Source organism: Cryptosporidium bovis, assembly GCF_009768925.1.
Source record: "Cryptosporidium bovis isolate 45015 chromosome Unknown contig_20, whole genome shotgun sequence".
NCBI classification, from domain to species: domain Eukaryota; phylum Apicomplexa; class Conoidasida; order Eucoccidiorida; family Cryptosporidiidae; genus Cryptosporidium; species Cryptosporidium bovis.
Window position 1 is genome coordinate 41,646 of NW_027125014.1, and position 12,716 is coordinate 54,361.

General features: G+C 27.1%; 3 protein-coding genes across 3 annotated transcripts; 1 reads left to right on the plus strand and 2 right to left on the minus strand.

Moving 5' to 3' along the window:
- Positions 1-242: 242 nt before the first annotated feature.
- FG379_001054 (uncharacterized protein) lies at positions 243-8,210 on the plus strand (the record flags this gene model as incomplete). The annotated part of the gene is made up of 1 exon (XM_067326657.1): positions 243-8,210. One exon carries the CDS (start codon positions 243-245, stop codon positions 8,208-8,210), a length of 7,968 nt encoding a protein of 2,655 aa, XP_067184306.1.
- A 5-nt stretch (positions 8,211-8,215) lies between these two features.
- On the minus strand, positions 8,216-8,839 carry FG379_001065 (uncharacterized protein; the record flags this gene model as incomplete). The annotated part of the gene is made up of 1 exon (XM_067326668.1): positions 8,216-8,839. The coding sequence occupies one exon, from the start codon at positions 8,837-8,839 to the stop codon at positions 8,216-8,218; it is 624 nt and encodes a 207-aa protein (XP_067184317.1).
- Positions 8,840-9,015: 176 nt separating this feature from the next.
- FG379_001076 (uncharacterized protein) lies at positions 9,016-10,141 on the minus strand (the record flags this gene model as incomplete). The annotated part of the gene is made up of 4 exons (XM_067326679.1): positions 9,016-9,077; positions 9,103-9,193; positions 9,237-9,471; positions 9,522-10,141. 4 exons carry the CDS (start codon positions 10,139-10,141, stop codon positions 9,016-9,018), a joined length of 1,008 nt encoding a protein of 335 aa, XP_067184328.1.
- Positions 10,142-12,716: the final 2,575 nt, after the last annotated feature.

Genomic DNA, 12,716 nt, shown 5'->3' on the forward strand with positions numbered 1-12,716 from the left:
AATAGCGGATTTTCATTTTAAACCATGTTAAGTGTAATAAATTAAAATTACAAGACAACATATTGTAATTTATGAAAAAAATCATATTCTTCCTAATACAATTGTCCCTGTATTTTTTAATGCTTGGTTACTTTTCTTCAAATTAATGATGATATTATCTATTAATTTATAAACATTCACTTAGGTAATGCCCTTTTATTCTCTATGGCGCAGACGCATTTTCCTCTGTTTTCGAATAAAAAATGAAACGAAATGTATTTTTTATGAGAGACGACCTTATTTTCCCATTAATAAAAAACAATGTTGTGGAGTATAAGTGTGAAATTCCTTGTTTTTTCATAGATAACAATGAAAACATTCTTTTTTCACTTGCCTGCAATTATTTTTCTCTAGGGCAGTTCGAACTTGGGAGATCAGTTATAATCCAACTAGCCTCCATTGAATCAAAAAAGGCACATATGTTGCTGAAATATATTATTCTGAATGGGCAACCTCCAGAGTGGCAACTTTCACCGTCAATCCCTTCGTCTGCCCATTTGATTTTTGCATGCATAAAAGAATTCCGGTTCCTAACGGAGAATATTGATTTTGAAAATGATCCAAGAAATGAGTTGGACTTGTTACTAACACAGTTAATACTTGGAGGTTCTTTTACGCACACTGACTATAATAATATTAGAGAAATTAGACTGTTTTACAACATTTTCTTTAATTTATTTAAACAAGATACGTCAAAGGAATATTTTTTCATACATGAATTAAAGTTTATACCAAAAATAATGTGTATTCCTTCATACTTAAGCAGAATACCTTCATACTCAATAAAGTCTATTTATTTTTTTGATGAATTAGGAGTGAAATTTCGAGATGCATTCTCTTTAAAAAACTTAATAAGTGGATTACTTAGTTATTCTATATCTTCACCAAAAATATTTGGACACATTTCTAAACATTTGATGATGGAGGATTGCATAGTATTAGATATTGAAAATATATCTGTTGGTATAAAAAATACTTTTATAAGTTCTCTAAAATCTATTCGCACAAGCATACAGTGGATAATAATAAAGTCATGTTTCTCAGTTATTATTAATTACATTGAAAAAAGCATACCAATATATTTGTTAAGAGATAACTTTCATAAATTATTGTGTGAACTTAAATTAAAATTTTTATTTTCTAGTGATAAAGCAAGCAATAATGAATGTAATGACCATCCTGATGAAGAATATTTGGTTTTGTGTGAAAAACCACTATTATTCATATTTTCATTTTATTCTTTGTTAAATTTTTTTCTTAAGTACAATTTATGTGAACAAATTTTAATAAGATATTTGAAAAACAACTTTGAAATCCTCAAGAGGTATGAAAATATTTGTTATGATAATTCTTTTTGTCCAAATATGTTAGGCTTCAAAGGAATGAAAAAGACTATTTTCTACAGGAATGACTTTTTATTTATGGGAATTTGGGAAAATATTATAAATGGTGAAAGGTTAATAAACAATTCAATTGATTGTTTTGGGGAGTTTTTAAATTCGAGTTCAAAGGAAATTTCTTTATTCAATATCATACTTGAAAACGACATTTCATTGACTCGTGAATATTTTGGTTTCGATTCTCCATTTGGGATTATTTCTCTAACTAAATTTAATCGAAAGGAATTAAAAGAAACTTTCTTCGAACGATTTTTTAATGAAAAACTTTTCGATTATGAAATACTTGAGAATGGACCAGTTTATTGGTGCGAATTTCTAAACTACCTTAAAGTTATAAAACACAGATACGAAGAAGCTCCCGTTTCGTTTGCAATGAAAATATTATCCAAAAAAACATATGAAAAGTGCAACTTTGATTTGATTGGAAAGTTAAACACACTCTTCCCGAGTTTTAGACCATTGAATATTTTTCTCGGACTGAAAGAAGATCCTATATTTAATTGGAGATTAATTAAGAGTTTATGGTTACCATTTAGACTTGGAGAAGTTCAGGCCTCTTTTTCAAATGAAAATGAATTATTAGTTAATAAATTAGACGAAATATCGAGACAACTCATAATTTCTATATTGGTTACCAGAGGATTGAGATTAAATTATTTGGAGAATGATAAATTATTTGAAAGTACAACAAAAGTGATATTCAGAAGGATTGTGAGAAGCAAATCAATAATTCGTTGCTGTATAGATACTATTAACGAGAATAAAGATGCTGAAGGTTTTAAATGGAGGTTGATCGAGGGATTTGTTTCGGGAATAACTTCACTTCCAATAACAAACGGAATGGGTGCAGAGCTTTTGACCCAAGAACGTGATTGTTTGAAATCATACTTAATTTTCGAAGAATTCTCCAGTATTTTTAAAAAAGGTAACTCTATTGTTGGTTCTCATATGCAAAATATTTCAATTGAACTGGGAGGATTGTACTCAAGCAAATTCCACGAAGAGTTAATTTATTCGTGTTATTGTTTAATATTAATTTCTTTCGAGGAGCTAGTCATTAAAATTTCAATGAAAGATGGAAGTTTTTCCCCGAACTCTTTTTCATTTATTTTTTATTACCTATTTATTTGGTGCAATAGATTGTCAGTTACTAATGAATTACGAATGTTAAAAATAATCACAAATATCTTCGAAAAATACTTATCTTTTGTTGAATTTGTTTTGTATTCAATTCCAATTAAAGCACCAAACTATTCTAGTGATAATAACGAAATACAAATCTTCACATGGTGGTACAAAGATATTATACATATTCCCATTAAGGCTTTTAAAGCAGGAGAATCACTCATTTGTATGCAAAATTTTTCGCACAATTTATGTATTGGAGATGAGAGAGTAAAGCTTAGAAAGGTATATAGGAGTTCACCCTGGTATTCTTGCTTGTTAGAATTTGAACTGATTAATTGCATTGAGACAATAAATTACTCAAGCATTGAACATGTTAAATATATAAACAATATTATTTCTTCATCCATAAATATTGTTAGATTGCTACATATACAAAATTATGAAAAGGCCTTTAGTTTAATTTTTGGAAACACTAATGTCAAAAAAGAAGTGAAATATTTAACTGTAGATGAAATAATATTTCAGGTTTTAATAAAAAACATATCTACAGTTGCTAAAATCAACATTTTTTTGAATCTAATTCGAGCTATTTCAGAAAAGATTAATCATCAATATGTGAAGTTGGGTGAACATTTAACAATTCTTGAGTTAATGGATTCTATAGTATTTATTTTGAAGGATGTGGTAATTTCTCCAAAAAACGACATCGGATTCCTAATAAAATTTACACCTGATTTATATTATTTATGCCTTACTATAGATTATTATATTTCAGCAGGTTCAAAGAACGACGAAAATTCACAGGCTTTACACAAAATTAATGAAAAGATTGGGAATTATGAATTAAAAGTCATAAAGTATCTTGAAAAGACAGTTATTAGAGTAATTGGAAAAACATTTAACAAACTGAACATCTTTTTCAAATCTGGGAAACCCACTTCATTAAATAAATACATCCTGGAAATAGACATTTCACCACAACAGGATTCTCATATTAAATCACACTTGGATTATATTTCGAGTAGGAAAATAATCACAACTACTCTTACTCAATCAATTTGTTGTCTTGTAGAAACATCAAAGAATAAATCAGAAACACCACGTAATTTTGGAAATATTTCAAATATAATAAACCAAAGCTTGAATACCTTTGAAAATTATGGGAATATTAACTATTTATATTCAGTATTACTTTATGTAAAAGCAATATTGAACCTAATAATTGGTTTTTCTGAAGATATTGAATTTATACCCATTTTAGCACTAGAACCAATAGAAATAATATCATATTCTTTTTTTCATAAGAACATTAATGGAAGTGAAAAGTTATCAACATTAATGAATGAAAACTTTTTACACATGATTATTAAGTCCATCAACAATCTAAAACTCAGTGATGATCCAAATAACATTTCTAATGGTGATTTAGAATTCTTTTATTCTAACTTTGTCAATAATTCAGTTTCATTCGGGTTGATAGTACATAATATATTACCGATTTTAAATGTTGATTTTGCTTTTAAAATTTGGAAATTCGCATTGTACAAAATAGATGGAAGTGGATATATAAATAATACACAAATAATGCGTAATTTAATGGATCATAGAATCAATAAATACAAAATAGTGAAAATGAACAGAGAAAAAATAAGTTCATCAAATTATTCGGATGTATTTGTGGGAATAGAAAGCCTAATTTTTGCAAGTTATCTCAATAATTTTGATAAATGGTTGAATTTAGTTGATGTTTTACATAACATAAATTTAAACGATATATATGTTTCCGAAACACTAATTGGTAAAATAGAAATAGGTTTTGATTTACTATCATTGAATTCATCGATAAATATTGTAGTTTTTTTGTTACTATATCATTTATCAAGAAAAATTATCGGAATTGGGTCCTGCAGGGAAATTTGTAATATTATAAATAGGAGTAAACATATTAACTTAACTTCTTTTCCATTTTTTGTTTATAATACAGTAATTAATTTCATTAATGAGTTTGATCCAAATTCACTATTAGATTTAATAGATATAACCTTAAAAAACATGACAAAAATTAATGGGTCTAATATTCAATATTTAAATGAAAATATAGAATTTATTCAAGACAATATGTTCACAATTTTTTCAGTTATAAGAGAATTTTGCATTGAATACATTAATTCATTTAGTGACGCCCTCATATGGGATAAATGGTCAAAAATTATCAAAAATTGGAGTTCAACAAAAGGTATTGTAACTATAATTAGTTTCTTTATCGAGTTAAAGTTATTCAACTTGGCAAATTTCATATCTGATAATTTATTATTCAGGGTTCTGAAGGAAAATGGAGGGGAGGAATATACGAAAAGCATTTTAGGTAAATTATTTCTTGAAGAAGACATCATTGACGAAATAAAATCAATTTCAAACTTCGAGGACAATAAATTTATATTGGAAATAAATAATGTAATTTCAAATTTAAAAGATTGTTATATATTGGAAAAATCTGGGTTTAAACTAATTAATCCTTTATTTTCAAGGAAAATCCAAAATTTTGAAACAGTTGCGAAATTATTTAATAAAATGATCAATACAGAAGAAAAATACATGTTCATTGAATCTCTAATTGCCTCTCAAAGTCTCACTTCAGATATTAATAGGGTGAACATCTTTAAAACAATTTCTTTATCATTAAGGTTATTAAAGGAACTGAACTTGAAAAAAATAAGAAACATTTATTTGTATTCCCCTTATCTAATTTTAAGAATAGGTGTACTAGAAAGAAATTGCAAGATATTAGAGTTTTTAGAAAGAGAAATTGATATTTTTTTTAAATCTGATCGAATTCTACTCAATATCATTGAGGAGTCGTTCGGAATTAATATTGATGAGTTTTCGTTAAAAGAAAAAATTAAAACTTCTGCAATTTTTGGTCAGGCTAATCCATACAATTGCTTTAAACTATTTCCAATTGTTAGTGAGGAAGAATTTACTGTTGGTTTTGAACCTTTAATAAAGTTAAATAATAATGATATTTGTTTCAATATCAAATTACTTTCACTTCTTCCAAAGAATGAAAGTACTTTTAATTTTGTTTTTAAGATTGCTGATGAACTTTCGGCGATATTAAATATTTTTTTCAAAAAGTATATATCATTTTACTCATTGGTTAAACATAATTTCAGGGAGTCATTTATATGGATTAAAGAGGAGGGAGCTTTGAGAGCGAATACAAGTAATTTACATCCATTCTCAAGATTAAAAAATTTGAGGCAAAACAAATTTACCAACTACAACTTATTTGATAATTATAAAGGAAAGAAAAATTTGACAGACAAATATTTTGGCACTATTTACAAGACAAATTCGAAATCTGCTCTAAATAATACCAGTAATGAATTTTCAATATTAAGACTATATTTTAAAAATATAATAAAATTACTAAGATGGGGAGAACAGAATTTTAGCTCCTTTAATTTCTCGATTATGATTAACACTCTCCCTCTCTTATTCGAATTATGGTTTAGACTTCCGGGGGTAAGTATAAGTTTAAAGGATATTATTTCTCCAAAATATGATACTCTTTATCACATTATTTCTATTGATCAAGTTGATCTAGGAAGCTCTATTTTAAATCTGAATATTATTTTTTCTAAATCAGGTGAAAGAAAATTATATGAACTTGATAATACATTTTTGAGTGTAAGAAATCTAATTTATAATTCAATAGTATTTTCAAATATGAGTTTAAACTTGAATAATTTGCCTTTTAATCCAAAATATCAAAATAACATTATTACAGGAACCACCTCAAAATCAAGGAATAAAATGATATTAGAAATATTTTTCAACAAATGGAAAGTATCAGAGTTCAAGAATGTTGCCATTGAAATATTTAATGATAACACGGTAAATTTGATTGAACACTCCTTCTTATCAAGGTTTGGGATACTGAATTCATCGATCATTAAAATTTTTTTGACTTCAATATCATGGGTTATAAGAATAAATAACAATGGTAAAAATAACAAGTTCAAACTTCCCCTAGACTTTGCAGGTATTATCAAATCTAATGATGAAATTGTTAAATTGTTTGATGTTTATCATAATTTATTTAACTTAAGTAAAAAAATTCCCAGGAAGCAGATAAATATTGTGGATTTCTTACAAAAATGGTTAAATATTTATACTATTTCCCAAGTTTTTGAATCATTTTTTCAAGGAGCTTGTAGAAATCAAAGCCTTTCAACTTCAGTTTTAGCATTAGAACAGATATTGAGCATTTTGAAAGGAAATATTTTTTTAACAGAAGATAAACCCCGGAAAGTTCATACAGGAATGCTAACTTTGTTCGACCATTCCTATTTTCGGAAAAAGATATCAATTCATAATAGAATTTTTAAGTATAATATGATTAATCAAATTCTTTTACAAAATAACCAAAATCATATTTCTATTATTAATTCACTTGTTAAATTGAATCTTTGGTGGGAAACAATGGTGTATATTCTTAGATGGAGCTTCGAACTTGGGCACTCTAAATCAAGATCTCTTGTAAATAACGATAGAAGCAGTCTTTCAACTAAAAAAAGTGTTATAACATCATTTGACGTTCTTTACTGTGAATTGGTTGTTAAAAAAGCGCACTCTCTTAACCAACTTGAGGATTTGATGGATTCAATGAATCAAGCCTTGCCTTACGGTGGTCCAAGGGCAACAATCACAATTAGAAAATGCAGGCAAATAATTCAAAAATACTTAGAGCATCACGGTGCACTTGAAATGTTGTATATGTCAATTATTTATACAGCATTAAATCATGATATTTCACATGCTATTGCGGGTACAATTGCAATCCATCTTTCTTTAACTAACCATGTTAATTTTGATGCTAGAATCGGATATTTGAATTTAGCATTCCATCATTTTACAGCTGCGGATTGGTCATTGAGAAGAAGACTTAAAATAGGACCAACTAAAAAACAATCCAGGGCACCAAATCTAACATCAAATTTACAAATCATAGAACATGAATATACATATAATCCATTCTCAAAAGCACACAATTCAAGTAATTATTCCAGAAAAATGAAAAATATACTCATAGACTCTATAGGCGATGTTCAAGTGAACAATTTAAATACGTCACCATGGGGAGGACTGTCTCAAGCTTCATTACAAAAAATAATTAGGTTAATTGAACTTCAAGATTCAATAAGTTTTCATTTGATTAGGGAAAATTCACATTTATCAATACTAAGCCCAAAATATGAGGATAGAAGAGATACCATCATAAAATTATTTCTAAAAAACGAATTCTCTTTTGGCTTCAAAGCTTGTGAGATTCTAGATGTTCCTCTTTTAGAGGTTCTAGTACACACAACTAAATGCCTAATAGAATTAAACCAAACAAATAGACCTCTCTTAAGATTTCTTGATTCAATGAAGCACTGGCTCCCTATTGATGACGTGGATGCACTGGTTTCCAATGCAGTGAATATGTGGATTTCTGAGAAAAGAATTAATCTAAATCTAATTGAGGATGGTGATAAGAAGAGCATAACTGAACTAATCGATAAGTTTGCAAACACACTGAGTAGAAGGGAAGCTTACAATATGATAAATCCAAATGAATCTAGGAATTTCCTTGAATAGTAAATTTACCCTTTAGTAGTATTCGGTAAAAGAAATAATGCGAGGCTATATAAAATGAGTGTAGATGGAAGTTGGCAAAGTAGGAAATCACAGAAAAAAACAAACAATGATGATAACATGTCTTTAGTTTTGTTCATCATTGACTTTTCCTTAATCAAATGTTTACATTTATTACAATAAGTTTTACTTTTAACTTTAGTTTGAATATTTTGTTTTTGAGACCCTTTAGAGTATTCAAATTTTGTGTGAATGTTTTCAGAATCATCCTTGTATTGTTTTCTTACTGAATGAGTAAATATACCAACCGTTTTTGGAACAGTATTTATGACGTCTTCATTGAAATATATTTTTGGTGTTAGATGAGTTTCGTTCCGAATTCTTGTGCATTTAAGCCCATATTTAGGACCTGTATTCCTCACCGGGGTTACAGTTAAGTTCTCGTCTAAAGTATTACTTTTAAATTTGAAATATTGGGGCTCAGCATTAATAATTTTATCTTCAGTATTTTGCAATTTCAGTAAAAAGTCGACTTCACTTCTCGGGGAAAAGGTAAATTCACAAGTGTTGTCACTTATATCGTTTTTTCTCTTCCCGTATTGCTCCGGTGATTCCGGAAGGAACAAACCCATAATTTTTTAAAGGAGCTATCCACTTGATTTATATTTATTTATAAACAACCCCAATTTATAACTGGGGGGGGGGGGGGGGGAAGAGAGGGGAGTAAAAACATTTAAAAAAAATTATCCCCTAACTGCTATGTAATTAAGTTTCATCGTTAAATTTGAGGTGATGAGAAAATAAGTATTTATTCTCCCACTTCCTTCCTTTTACAGGTAATACCACAACACCTAGCAACAGTTGACATCTCTTTGATATACTTTAATAAACTTACCAGGACCTTCGTTAGGTTTTATCCAATATTTATCTCTCTTCGGCTTTTCCCTCCCATTCCTCAATTCAATATCTGTTAGAAGCAACTCGGTCTTTAAAGGTTAATGTAATACGAACTATTTATTTCAAACATACCTTTGAAAACAGAGATATCAGTGCCATCTCCACTTTCAATATGCGCTCTCCAACATTTACTACATTGAAACCATTTTCAACAAGATCTTCGAGTTCTTTTGAAGTCCAGCCTCCTTCTGGGCCAATGGCAAGGATAACAGGTCCGTCATGACTTTGTAATCCAACTTCTGTTATTTTTTTATTTCCTGAGACATCTCCTACGATTCCGATGGTTTTGTTACTTAAAAAAAGGGTTCTATAAAATGACTTTTTGTTTTATATTTTAGTTGAAATAACAAAACTTACTTTAGGTGTTTGAGAAAAAAAAACCAGGAAGCATATACATAGATTTCAGGACAAAGTGTAGTACAAGATTGTTCGAGACTGAGTCGAACTATTTCATCTATTGATTCTTTTTTCATTTTTGATGAATTCAAATATGATTTTTCTGATTTATTTGTACAGACAAAAAAAATTCTCCCTGTGCCAGCAGTAGTTGCAAATTGAATCACTTTCTCAAAGACCTTTGGTCTTGGAAGTGCAATAATTAGGTCAATTAGTGGGTATTCACCTGTGTAAGGAACTCTGTGAAATGGACTATCAAGTTTAATTACTACAGAGAACTTCATGTTATTTATTAAATTGATTTCTGACACAGACTTCCTTTCTTTACTTCTGCTAACAATGATACCTTCGCTTTTTCCTATGTCGTCTTTCTTATTAAATCTATTTAAGTCGTATGACCCTAGATTACTTGATATATCTACTACTGTTGCAGTCCCCTTGCCAGAATTCATTACTCCTACATTTAGCTTCGATCCTATACTTACATCCAAAACTGCAATACAATGATTTGACTGACGAGTAGATAGAGAAACAGTCAAATCCTCGTTGACATCTTTTGAGTTGATTATAATAAGATTCATTATGAAAAATAATCCTAATTATTTATAGCCGCCTTGTCAACATTAATCTAAATATAATAAAGAAAAAGTTTTTGATTACTTTGAAAAATTTAAATGAAAGGATTCTATAATTATTAAAACTGTCCTTATTAATCAAAATAACTCGTTTTAAATTTAAAAGAGTTATTCTATTAAAGTATCAGGGGGAAATTTGCTGCTATTTGCATTATATTTAATTACATGTTATTATTGGATAATACAATTAACACTACGAACACCTTATATTATTTAATACAATCGATACTTCAAATTATTTGTTTAAGTTCTGATTACTATTTAAATATGTATATTCCAAATTTTAAGCATAACCTTCGTAAATAAGAACTGAAAACGAAATTGTTATTTTTTTAGCAGTTTAAAATAAAAAGTACTTTAAAATACTAAGCAATATGACTGTTTGACTAAATAAGTATTTATTAAGAGTTCTGTTGTTAAATTTGGTTAATTGATAATTATTAAATGAATAAATTTTATTTTTTCGTGGAGCTAGGTATACGAAATAGTGTATTAAAAGTAGTTAATAATTCTGTAATAATTTATTGAAATGGAATTTGCTTAAATTTGTCAATTTATATATCAATTTAATAAATTTAGACACTCAAATACCCTAATTTGTTTAAATTACGATTATTTAATTAATACTTTTTATTCAAATCATATGACAAAATCAATGTTATTTTGGTATATATTTTTTAAAAAATTCTGTTTTTTAAATAACAATGATGCGTTTTAGTTTTTTTAATAATATTGTATCTTTAAATTTACATACCCATTTTACTTTAATCAGACTGGATTATCAAGTGATTTACTTTTATCTAGTTTCAAATATATATTTATATTCAATATTCAATATTTGATTTATACTGGAAAGGAGATATAATTACAAGTCATGGTTCATACAGGGTAAAAAATTTGCTCTTTTCACCATAAAACTTCATTTTGTTTAATAAAGTAGGGCAAGTCTTTCACCAGGTTGATTTTTCTGTTATTAATTACTTAAACTAAAATTTTGCTTCTTTTTGGTTGTTAAAAATATAGATTTACTAAAAATTTTGTTTTATAATATTTTTATTCTTTAAGTATTTCGTTGTTAGCCCGTTAAATAAAATATTGTCACTTTTCAGAAAAAGAAGAAATTATTGCAATAATTATGTTTGTCATAGTGGATGTTTTTTGTCTCAAGGGTTTTTAATTGAAAAATAGCCTAAAGTATTTAAAATTTCATCTAGTTCATAAAAAAAGTCGCGAGCTCGTTTTCACAAATAGTCCAAATTGTTAAATTTACATTGTTAATGATTTACAATACAGAACTTATACTCTAAATTTTAACAATAAATAAAACTAAAGATTTGTCTCATAAAAAGGGAAAACATACATAATTTTTGCTCACACTTAAGATAATATTGGAATATTAGAAAAAGGTATATCAACAAAGATGCCTATTGGAGCTGTTAACAAACATTTTTTTGGAATTTTTCAATAATATTGTTCAATAAAAATTTATAACATTAATTGTTTAAAATATTACCTTTGAAATACAGAAAGTACTTCATACTTTTATATTTTTTTAGAGTAATATTATTTTTTGAAAAAAATCTTTCAAAATAAGTTCATTCACTATTATTAATTATTTTTTAATCAGCTTAAAAAAAATGATTCAGATATTTAATTTTCAGAGATTATTTTAATAAATCAATAATGCTAGGAACAAATAATTCATATATAAATATTGAAAAAAAGGTACTCGATTAAACATGTAATATATTTAGTCAAAATTTCAAAAATTAATATTTACTAGATTTCAACAATATTATATAGTTTGTTGATAACAAAGAGAAAGGATTGGTAAGCCTGTTTCGCCCTTGTTCGGCTTAATTAATGTAATATTACACTAATAATTGATAATGTAAAAATTGGTCTTAGAAAACAATTATTTTATGTAATCTTTATCTGAATATATTTACCTATTTTTAATTTTTTTTGAATTATACCACCATAATTAAGCAGTATGTTTAAATCTGTATTTATATATTAGTTATAATGATTAAGAAAACCAACGAAAATAATTAGTAATTGAATAGTAGTGTTGTTTAACTTATAACGGGTTTCAGATGCAAAATTTTTAGTTTTATAAATAAACAATATGATATTTGATTTTGAAATAAGTCAATGTTGTGTGTAAATGTAAAAAAAAGGTGCTATATGATAATTTTAACTTGAACATTTACAAAACAAAATTTCAATATGAAATATTCGAGGCATAAAATAAGAATGAATTTATTCCAAGTTTACTGAAACAAAAAAACATTCCAAGAAAAATTGAATTTTTTTAAATAAACGAAACGAATCAAAACTATAATCAAATTTTTGATATATTAATAGATATAAAATAATTTTGTGTTGAAAAAATTTTCAAATGATATATTTATGTTTCACAAAACCCATATAGAAAAAAAAGATAAGTACTACTTATTTGAAACAAGATAGAATCGATTTAATGAATATTCAAAAATATTAAGTTAAATATTTAATGGTT